This window comes from Zalophus californianus, chromosome 5 (assembly GCF_009762305.2).
Source record: "Zalophus californianus isolate mZalCal1 chromosome 5, mZalCal1.pri.v2, whole genome shotgun sequence".
Lineage (NCBI taxonomy): Eukaryota > Metazoa > Chordata > Mammalia > Carnivora > Otariidae > Zalophus > Zalophus californianus.
The window spans coordinates 48,690,395-48,702,470 of record NC_045599.1 but is presented as its reverse complement, the minus strand read 5'-3'; the positions used below and the strand labels follow the sequence as shown (position 1 = coordinate 48,702,470).

The window sequence follows — 12,076 nt, the reverse complement described above, 5'->3', positions numbered from 1 at the left end:
CAAAAATGGGACCAGAAAAATTAAAAATGATTTCTTTAATGGAACCACCCCTCTCCCAAGAGCTCGTATTTTATTTGACATTCCAGAAATTTTCAGGGTATTTGTCCAGTGTGTATTTTCATACATGTTTTCTAGTACCTTATTTTCTCTGGTTTAATGACATTTTCCTTGGGGCCTACTTTTAGTGACTTATTTCCATTTTCAATGTTGTTTTTAAACTTTAAATAAGACTATTTTCTTTACATCTAGCTTGAAGATGTCTCACTAATAAGAAAATGTCCTTCTCCTCACTGCCTTGCCTCTACGGGTTCTCAGAGGTAACAATCCGTAAGACAGTCAGCTCTTGGAGGGGTTTTCTGGAAACACAGGAGGCTTGCCAGGGGTAGATGGTGTATACATACTTGAAAAGAGTAGAAGAGTATGGTTTGCTGATTATAGATGGTGATTAGAGAAGGTTATGTATTCAGGTGAAGAAATGTCTCCATGAATTGTTCTTTTAAGTTTTGTCAAGCAGCAAAAAAGTAAATTGAGGGGAGTTTCTGATTCAGTAGGTCTAGGGTGGGGCCAGTAATTTGCATTTCTAACAAGCATCCCTTGTTAGAGGCCAGAGACCGGCTTTCGGGAAGCACGGCTAGATTTCAAGGTCATGTGAAGGGCTGGCGGAGAAAGCGTGAGCCATCACACACAGCTCTACTACTTTGGTGTTTGCTTTTCATCACCTTGGGTGATAAAGAAGAAAAACCTGAGAACGAAGTTGAAAGCATATACTTAGGTGACTAGAGAATGGCAAGGTGAGGAATTGGACTTTTTAATTTGTATTCATATGGTGGGGAGATTTCCTTTCATTTCGAAGGTAGACCAACAGCTTTCAATCTTCACTGCATTTCAGAGTCACCTGGAGTGCCCCCAGAGATTCTGATTCAGTAGGTCCTGGGCAGGATCCATGAGCCTGCATGTTTATTCAGCATCCTGGGTAATTTTGAAGCAGATTTTCTAAGGATTTGCACTTTAAGTAATACTGATTTTAGAAGAATAAAATAGATGTCCAAGCGGAGCTTAATCATACATGTGGGAGCAATCAAAGACGTTATCAGGCAGATTCTTTTTAGAGTTGTACATAGAAGGCTGGGTGCTAGAGTAGAGAGAAGGGGGGAATTATTTTTAAAAGAAGAGGCAGGGAAGAAGAGGCAGGGAAGCAGATCAGAGACTGACAGTGAGGACAGGAGGCTGTGAAGACCAAATGAGCTGATCAGTTAAGAGGTGCTGTTTTTTTACTTGTGTGCTCAAGACCAAATACAATAAGGAATAAACCTGGGCAGGGGGAGTGTGGGGGTAGGGGGAGAGGAGGAACAGAGGGGGGGCGGAGAGGGGACAAGCAGACTCTGTGCTGAGTGGGGTTCCTTGAGGGGCTTGATCCCAGCATCCTGAGCTTATGACCCTGAGATCATGACCTGAGCTGAAATAAAGTCAGAAGCTCAACCATATGAGCCATTCCGGCGCCCCTACATTTTACTCTAAATAGAGAGCTAGCAGAAAAGAGGCCATCTTTCAAAAGCCAATCATGGAAAGACAGAGTAGGAGTGGATGGCAGGAGAGCAGGTGGTACCCCGAGGAGTTAGAGTGAGAGTGGAGGTGGAGACAGTGGGTGTTACGGACATGTCATCAATGAGGGCGATTCCAGTGGCAACACAGCCATGAAATAAAATACTGTAAGAGTAGCCAGTGCAGCCCTCAGAAAAAAACTATTTTGTTCTGTTCAACCATGATTAAAAAGAGTGAAAATACTACTCTGTATGTGAGTTTATGTGAGAATGTGTGTGTGTGTGTGTGTGTGTGTGTGTGTGTGTGTGTGTGCGCGCGCGCGCGTGCGCGCGAGACAGACATTGAGAGCAGACAGGATAAGTGAAGACATTGGGCCAGGGACAACTTGTTGGAATGGCATCAGTGTATGTGAATATTCAATTTTCTGATCAGGCATCAGGAGTGTCTAGGAGCTCATCTCTCCAAACATGTTCACTTGCAGTAATAACAGAAGTAAAGAAGGAAACTGTTGAAAGTTCTGCCATTAGAAGGAAAAAGGAAAAAGAAATACTTATGTTTCCAGAAAATATTCTCCTCACTCTGGAGCAGTGTAGCATAATCCTATTTTTAGTTCTGCCTTGTGCATATATCCATGAATACACAAGATTTGATTTTTTACAAGAACTTTGTCATGCCATTTAGTTCCCCCCCAAATTCCATGCTCATATGATTTCAAATCTCTACTTTTACTGCTTCTTCCCTTGCAAGGTCCTTCTTTTTCCTTCCCTATTTGAACTTTATCTTCATAACCTAGCTCCACCCTTTCTATAAGATTTTCCCTGAATATTATAGGGCTTACTCTCTCGGGATTTAAATCACAGACAAGGATTACCTTCTCCACATCATCTTATTCTTCTGAGCTCAAGCAACAAGTATTTGCATTCAGGAGCTTTCCAATAAATTACTCTGCAATAAATGAGTAAAGAAAATATAGCTTGAATCCTCCACTAACAGAAACTTTTGGTTTCCTCCCCAGCATCTGTTCTAGTCCACCTGCTCCCATCATGTAATGGGCACTGGTTGGGTAGGGAGGACTCCTCTCTCAGCTCCAGGAATGGACTTTGATTGCCTAAATCAATCGGTATAATTCCATCCCTCTGGCTAGAGTGATTGGTTCAAGTATAGACCCAAGATCCAACGTGGTCCAATCAGAATGAAGGTCAGGACATTTTCTCATCTCCGGTGGGGAGAACTTCTCTTTATGGACCTTTTAGTATGTAGATATGATGACTGGAACTGTGAGAATCAGTTTGCTAATGTGGGGGAAAGCCAACACCCAGGAGAAGGCAGAGTATCATTCAGTGGGTGAGTTAAAAGACTGACAAAACCACGCTAAATTCCCTGCCATCTCTGGACGGTTCAGCCATTTGAGCCAATATGTTCCTTTATAGTTTGAGTCAAGGAATGAGATTTTTATGTTACTCCTATGCCTCCCTATTGTTGGTTGAGTTCCCCCTATTTTTAAATCTTTGAGATGTAATATGTAATTTGTCTTCTTGCAGCCAAATTCAGTTAGGGAAAGAGCAGCGGTCTTGGATGGCATTTACCCCTAGTAAGATTGTTTTATGTATATATATATATATATATATATATTTTTTTTTCTCTCTGTGCTGATTGTAACCAAAGCCATGTTCACAAGTGGTAAAATAATACATTTGAGAACAGTTTCTCCCACAGTTTCTGTTCAAGATGATCGGTGTTCTTCAGCACTTACTACTGGTATAGACTTCTTTTATTAATTTGTATCAAATATTTCCTGAACATTTACATCCATTCCAATTGTGTGTAGGTAGGGTGCTTAGAGGCCTTTGGAAAAGGTAAACTTTTGTTTAACATCAGTGTTTATGGCGGTACGCTAAAGGCAGATACCTTTTCGGTGAAACTGAAGAGACCCCAGCAGACATATGGATTTGAGCATCTCTGTTGTGTACATTTCCAAGCAGCACTGCAGCTGGATATAAAGCCGACAGATTTCTGGATGGATCTCACCATCTTCCGGGCTGCAACAGAATGAAGGCGAAAAGCCGTGAGCATTTCTCAAGATTTCACTCCTCAGCCATTTGTCTCAGCTCCGGGGGGAGCGGGGGGGTGGGGGGCGCGGAATGCTCGATAAAGATCCCTTTAAGCCTTGACTCTAAAATATAGGACTTCCTGCTTTCATAGCAATGACCAATGTCACAGTTCTTACATAAGCGTCTTTCTGACTAACAGCTCTTAATTTTTTTTTCTCCCTTCAGCAGCAGATTTCTGCTGGGAGCTTAAAATCATAAATGTTTTAAGTAATTGAAAGTATCAGACATTTTCCTTTTAAGTGTTGAAACAAATTTCCAAAATACATGTAAGTCATAAGACTCTCCTAGCATACAAGAAGAGATTAAAAACACTTATTTTTAGAGAATCTAAGGAAGAGCTATTCAATTACCAATTATGAGAGCTTTTTAATATTAAGGCCCTGGAATAATATGATTAGAGAGCCAAGATATCAGTTGTTTTGATCAAGGTCTTTTGTCTCAGTCTGAAGGATATTCCTTTATTGTTTGCTATGGTTAATTTATAAAAGGCCAACAGATTTTAATGAAAACATAAAAATTTTATGAAAAAGAAAAGTAATATAATTCTAATAAGTATGCTTAACAATCTAAAGCTAATTAATTACTGAACTTATGCTCTAAAATTTATTCGGAAGTCCTTGAGCCTTTCTGTATTGACTATGATAAAATGTGTAAATGGGGGGCGCCTGGGTGGCTCAGTCAGTTAAGCATCCACCTTCAGCTCAGGTCATGATCTGGGGGTCCTGGGATTGAGCCTTGCATTGGGCTCCCTTCTTAGTGGGGAATCTGCTTCTCCCTGTCTTCAACCTCCTCCTCCTCCCCCTGCCCCACCTTCATGCTCTTTCTGTCTCTCTCAAATAAATAAATAAAATCTTTAAAAAAATGTATAAATGGGAATATGATAAAACATGGAGTGATCATTTTTATTTTTATTAAGGGAATAGTTAGTTGTCATTAAAACTCTTCATATGCCATTAAAATAGCACGTCTTAAATAAAGCAAACTACATAAAAGGGAGAAAATTTGGAGATACATTAGAAATGGAAGTGGCCTATAAGTGAGCTCTGTCACATGTCCTAATGTGTTATCTTTACTTCTATCCCCGTTCATTTAGAATGCAATGAAATCTGATTAAATAATGCAGCATTTGGATTTGATTCCTTTATAAAGTGGTCGCTGGCAAAATGTGAGGGGCAATTATCAGAAAAGAATGATGACTTGATTTTTATTTAAGCTCTGGACTCACAGTATAAAGAATTTACATTTACACAGCACTTTACAATGATAATCAATCTTCATTTTCCATATTTATTTAGTAGATGAACCAGAATTTATCTAACTATCTGGCTTATGTAACAGGAAAATGCACCATTTTTTGCCTCAGTACTATCGATGCCTGCAAAGTTACTGTCTTTCCTATGTCAGAACAAAGTGCCTCAAAAAAGCTTACATGCAAAATTTGGCTTTCTCCGTTAGTTTCTCATTTGTGTCTCATGGGTCCAGCCCTAGGCGAATGTTGGAAACAAGTGTCTCTTTTACAGAAGTCCCAGATTTTCTTTCAGAGCTTCCTCCCATAGGTGCCTTTCACCCTCCAGCTGCCCTCCTGCTCCCTGGGGTTCTTCCCCACCCCCCTGCACTGCACAGACTCAATGTCTCATTACTTCATCTCATCTTCAGCCTTTCTAATGTCTCTGACTGTGTTCCATCCCTTCCTGGTTCTGCTAGGCTCTGGAGGGATAGTGGACATTAATGGTTCATATAATAAAAAGTGATGTTCGTATATTTCCTGCTAATATGTTGATTTTGATAGGAACATCTGAAGGTAAGTGTCTCATCCCTAAGGCAGGCTAGAGGAAAAATATTTTAAGGCAGGCAGGTTTTTCCTGTGCTGCTACATCATCCCAAAATAGTTGCCTTTTCTCACCTGTGTATAACATTGGCCCTGGTGGCACATAGACACATTAAAAAAAAAAGACACCTATGATAAATCTGTGGTATATACTGCACATTTGATGTGTGGGACAATTAGTCACTGTAATATCATTTCAAGCCATGGAATGTTCTTATTTTCAGAAGTACAAAATATGTGCCTAGTGGTTAGTTCCCAAAATATGCAAACTCATATATAGGTGACATTTTATGTAATTTCAACAAATGATTACCATATTAACATATCATAAGAACCAGTGTATTTTTTTTATCTTACAGCTAGACAGTGAGCGATAAAGCTGTGTATTTAGTGCTCCTGAAAAAGGCAAGTCAGGACAGAGATTAAAATGTGTAATTCATAACATTCCCTCAGGTGCCATCTCCCTAACGCCTCTGTAACCAGGGGGATTCTCGAAACTGTGGAAGCATTTTGCCCTTCCTAGATGTTACGGGAAGGAACTGAATAGGTGCCACCAGAAATATAATCTGCCCGACAAAAATTAATCGATACTAAGGTTGCATTATAAAGTTGCCGATTCACAAATTCTTACATATCCTTGCAGAGTATCCTTTAATATCTTGGAAAATTGAAGTACGAAGAAAGAAGTTAGTTAAAGAGCAGTGGAAAAGTTAACATATCATTCATGTTAGTGTTTCAGGAGCTGCCTTGACCAAGTTCCATTAGCTTTAAGACTTGTACAGTTTGTTTCTCCCAGCTCTAAGCTGCATTACTGCTGCTGATCACTAGACGTTCCTTAAAAGACAGAATGTCCGATGACTTATAATATGTCTAATGCTATAAGCAGTGGACTGAGATACATTTTTGATAAGCATTAAGATCATGTAGGTTATTTTCATAACGAATAAGCAATAAAGTTAGAGCAGGGAGAATGCAGCAAAAGCCAAGAAAACAGCAGTGTAAAAGCTTGAAAACTTTCTAAGGATCAATTAGAAGGCCTGAGGAAGAATTTGCATTAAGAAAGAATTAGGCCTATGACTTCCTCCAGCACCTGGAAGCAATTGAACAGGGAGATGACTTTACCACGTATTACTTAAGCTTCGTCTAAATGGATTCACTCTTATTAATAACAAGTTTAGGTCTAAGAGAGTCATCGCTGTGGTGGTGCCCATTTAATTCAGTCAGAGGCATTTTACAAGTTAGTGACTGGGTTGTGCTTAGTTACTTATTTTTCTATTGAGCATAAGTCAGGAGCTCACCTGATCATTTTGATGCGTTTGAAAGTCTTAGTATTAATGAAAAACATCCTAAAGATTAACTTCAATGATATTCAGTGACTTGGAGCTCAGGTTGAAGCCAAAATCATTTAAATTAACTGTCAAATAATGAATCTTTCAATCAACTTCTGAAGGAGGAGAATCAAGGTTTAATGTCTTAATCACAATATAAATCACAATATTGCCCAAGATGTCCCTTGATAATGCAAGTCTGGATATACTTGGTGGATATTCTTGTTTGGTAATTCAAAAAGTAATATGCTAAACGCCCACCAGAATGGCTAAAATTAAAAAGCCTGAAAACGCCAAATGTTGCTGATGATATGGAGCAACAGAGACTCTCATACATTGTTGATGGGAGTTAAAACAGTACAACTACCTTGAAGAGGGTTCGGGAAGTTTCTTATGACACTAAACATATACCTACTTATGACCTGGCAATTCCATTTCTAGGTATTTAACAAGAGCAATGAAAACATACTCACAGAAAGGTCTCTGTAAGACTGTTCTTAGTTTTATTTGGAATACCTAAAAACTGCAAATAGCCCAGGTGTCCGATTAAAGTGGATAAAGAAACTAGTATATTCTTACAGTAGAGTAATGCTCAACATTTAAAAGGAGTAAACTCTTGATACACAAAACAACATGAACGAATCTCAAACACATGACCTTGAGTGAGAGAATTCTTATACCAAAGAGTAAATATTGTAGGACCCTATTTATATAGTTCTAGAAGAGATGAAACTGATTGTCAGTGATAAAGATTAAAATAGTGGTGAGGAGGGAATCTGGGAAGGGGCATGAGGAGAAGAAAATTTCTGGGGTGGGGGTAATATTCTATAGATAGAAGTTTGAGTTACATGGGTGTATACATTTGGCAAAACTTATTGGATGGTACACTTAAGATTTGTATATTTGATTATATGCAAATTTTACTTAAAAAAATAAGAACCATCAGCAAATACTGAATTCTAATTAATGATATGCAAGCCAAAGTACTTAGGGGTAAACTTTACTGATATCTGCAACTTCAGAAAAATAATATGGGTTGCTGGTTGGATAAAGGAACGGACAGACAGGGTGATATGCGGTAAAGCAAGTATAATAGAATGTTAATTGTAGAATCTAGGTGATGGGTATTTACTTGATGTCCAAGGATTTATAGTTCCCCAAATAATTACATGTCATAAATTGAACAAATCAACCAAGAAGCTTTACGACTAGTAACGTCAAGTTCTGGAGAGGACACACTAGGGATGTTGGTTAGGAAATGCTCTGGCCCTGCATCTGTCCAGTCTTTGGTCGAGGTTGCCAGATTTTGGTGTTCTGTGCAGCTGCTACCAGCATTTTAAAAAACAGCAAAATGCTTGTTGTTTTGAAAGTCTGTGCCCAGTGTCATGGTTTGTATATTCAGTTGAAGGCAGCAAGACATAAAAACAGGAGAGTGGGTCTGGAGTCAGAAAACTCAGCTCTAAATATAGACTGCTACTTAGAACTGTGATCCTAGGAAAACCATGTTAACTTCCCTGAGACTCAGTTTCCTCAGCTGTGAAATGGGGGTAACGGCTATTCACGATTGATGTACCTCAAGGGGCTTGCAAGGATCAAATGAGACCATGTGTGGGAAAACAAGTAAGAACTGTGAAGGATTGTTCGAAGTTGGCTGCCATCCATCTCAACACATCAAAGTTGTGTTTACTTAGCTTTATGCTGGAGTGAAGTCTTTGGTTTTAAAAATTATCTGTTATTCTATAACATTCTTTATTTGCTCACAGTTCCCAAATATGGACTTTGCTTAAATAAACATGCCATTAGGCTGAGAAAAAAAGGTGTGACCCCATTGACAACCCCTCAGCATTTCACAGACTTGGGTGATGACAGATGAACACTTGGGGTTTGTCAGCTCCTGGAGACGGAAACCAGAACTCGTGCTTGCAGCAGATAGATCCCAGTTTCTCTTTTCAGAATCACTTCTGTTGCCAGCGATGAGGCGAAATGGCAAGGAAAGACTCAGGGAGCCAAACGGCATGAGGGAAGGGGATGATACCCTTTGCTTTATTTTTCAGAGCAAACCGCTAGGGAGGATGGGGATTAACTGATTTAGCCTAGGATAGTGAGCTCTAGGATGTCTCTGAGTACCTCCAGTAGTTTCCTCTCAGATGGATTCCACTTAACAACAGTATAGCCTGGGTCTGGGTTCACATGCAGTGACAGATGCAGAGGCCTGCCTTCCTATATTTTCTGTGGAAGAGACTTCTCAGAGTGGCTTTCATAGCATAAGTGATCAGTGGATACTTAGAGGACAGAGAAGGCACAAATGTGTGTGTGTGTGTGCACGTGCACGCACGCCCCAGTTATTATTTTAGGTTTCAAATTCTTTTTTTTTTTTTCTTTTAAAGATTTTATTTATTTGACAGAGAGAGACACAGCGAGAGAGGGAACACAAGCAGGGGGAGTGGGAGAGGGAGAAGCAGGCTTCCCGTGGAGCAGGGAGCCTGATGTGGGGCTCGATCCCAGGACCCTGGGATCATGACCTGAGCCGAAGGCAGACGCTTAACGACTGAGCCACCCAGGTGCCCCTTTAGGTTTCAAATTCTTAAGTATAATTACAAAGCTAGCCAAGTTCATAAACACAGATTAGGGGCTGAGAACCTACTAAATGACTACACTCTTTTACACCAAAATAAGCACTGCAATAAAAAAAGGAGCCCAGTTAGGGGCGCCTGGGTGGCTCAGTCGGTTCCGCCTCTGACTTTGACTTAGGTCATGATCTCAGGGTCCTGGGATTGAGCACCGGGTCAGGCTCTGTGCTCAGCGGGGCATCTACTTGTCTCCTCCTCCCGCACCCCCATCACCTCCCACCCGCCCCCACTCATGCTTTCTCTCTCTGATAAATAAAATCTCTCTCTCTCTCCCTCAAAAAAAAAGAGGGGCCTAGTTAATCAGAAGAACAGAAACAAGGCATTTTTCAGGGTATCTATGTATATTACAGTTGACTTTTCCTCTTGTCTCCATTTTTCTCAGAAACTTTCTTCAGTGAGTTTTCATGAAACTTGTGTTTTCGGTGGCAGTCTCTTCCATGATCTTCATAGAGAGTCCTAGCAAGTTTGGTTCCTCTGGGAACCTTTGAAGAAGTCATTGCAGAAACTCCCCTCCCTTGCCAATGTGTCATCCCATAGGAACACAGGGCTCCAGGATTTCCTCCCCACTCAACCAGAGCCGGGATCAAATTCTGCCCTGAAGCTGTTTGGGTTCAGTCAGAAATGAAACTTGACTTTTAACAGCCAAGTGAAATCTGAAATGCACCTAAATTTTCTGTGGGTGGTTTCTTCAGGTACCTTTATGCAAAGCCTCAGGAGCCAGAGAGAACCTTTTCTGATTTAGGGCCATGTTCTGGTCTTCATCTGCCTGTGGCTTTTGGTTTGCCCTCTGGCAGGACTTTGACATTTCCCCATGAGCCAGAAGGGAGAGTGGATAAATAATGAGTAGCATTACTGAGCACCTTATTCATTTTTTTTTCCATTTGAAGAGTAAAAACTGTATTTAAACACTTAAAGAAATCAATAGCCATCAGTTTCCTGACATTATGATACTTATAATGAAGACTAAAAATATGACTATTGAATTATAAATCATCTTTTATTTATTTTAAATGTCACCATTTAAGGCATTCCTGGGGAGGGTTGGGAAGAGGTGGTGACTTTTGTGGTGACTGTGAAGGGACTTTCTGGGTATTTCTTGGGGCATTAGATGTTGAAGGAGTTAACGGGCTGCACATTATGACTTCCTTTGCTTGATACTCGAGACTCATGTTTATCGATCAGGGGAAAGCTAACATTTACAAAGCAATGTTTCTTCAGTCTCCAAAATGAAATACCTTTCTTATCCTGTCTTGGCCTGCTTCCCTGCCCTTTATCCTTTCTTGGAACTTCCATTTTTCCTCTCTGAGTCTCTCAATGTTTTTCTCTTGATGGTCTCTGGTTAAGAGTCATATGGGGCCTGCAAACAGCTCTTTAGGTCCTGGTCTCCCAGGTCTTGTGATTCTTACGGGCTTGCAGAGAGAGGCGTGTGGCTGATAGAGTCTGAGTCCTGGATTCTTGAATCTCTGCTGGGGTGGCAATCAGCAGGGGGTTATGTGCTTCCAACAAAGCCCTAGCCCCCTGACTTTAGCCAGGATCAGTTTAATTTTAAATATACATATGTACATACATGTATATATATTTATATTTAAATTAAATAAGCATATGTATGTTTCCACATTATAATTGGAAAATATTTTTTGCATCGAAAATCAAGATTTTCATCCTCTAATGCTTACTGTTTTCACCTGATACCAATGATCTTCAAAGGTCAATTATCATTCAATTATCATGTGTTGCACTGGAAAGAATTCAGCTCATTACTTTTCATTATATTCAAAGTTTGGGTCATTAATTGCAGCTTACAGTTAATTCCTGCTTTTATCCCCTGGAATTTTAGGGCTCAGTATATTAAGCTGTTGGTTTATCTAAATGGCATTCAACCCTTCATTCTTAATCATGTCATTAATTTAGGGGATGTCATATTTCCCTTTAGCTAAAACTAAGGGCTTCATTGATCTAGCCAAAATGATAATACAGTTTTAAAACAACCTCAGGTAACTCGGCTGACCAAATTTAACTCATTCAGTTTATCCAAAAGCGAGTTTTTGATAACTCATCTCATTTAACTGTAACAACACAAAGTGATCAATATTTGATCAATACTTGAATAAGTAATGATGATGTGTCAGTTGTATAGTTAGAGAATAATGGTCACATCCATTGTGCCAAAGGCCTCCTCCTACATGGGAGAAGCTATTTAGGCTGATGGTCTGAAGGGTGACAAAAGACGACAAGAGTCTAAAATATGACTCACACAGGCCTGAAATTATTTTTTTTTAGCTTCATAAAAGGATTAAACTAGGCTCTTTGGGGAGGATTCAGGACTAGGGTAGAAAGTTGGCATCTGTGGCACCTGTTTTTCATATTATAACAACGGCAGATACACAGAGCTTCTGCTATGTGCTAGAACTTCAGTTTAGCCCTCTGGTTCATTCTTTCGTTTACGCGAAGGATTTTGAGAAGCGTTAAAACTTCTTTAGCATTTTGCAGTTTACTTTTTCAGCCTCAGACTCCTACCCAACATTGGAGGTTCTTTAAATATTAAATCTAATAAGATTCTGTGGGGTTATTCTTTCTGTTGGCATGTAACAATAATTTGTGTTTTTTACATAGCTCTCAAAAGATGACACTTCATGC

General features: G+C 39.8%; 1 protein-coding gene across 2 annotated transcripts in view; it reads right to left on the bottom strand.

Moving 5' to 3' along the window:
- Positions 1-12,076, bottom strand: part of LOC113928965 (regulator of G protein signaling 7 binding protein) — a 101,196-nt gene that overhangs the window by 38,341 nt on the left and 50,779 nt on the right. For both annotated transcript variants that reach the window (XM_035727650.1, XM_027605373.2), the window contains exon 3: positions 3,451-3,581. In XM_035727650.1, coding sequence (XP_035583543.1) covers positions 3,451-3,581 — 131 coding nt within the window. The remainder of the gene's footprint in view (positions 1-3,450; positions 3,582-12,076) is intronic.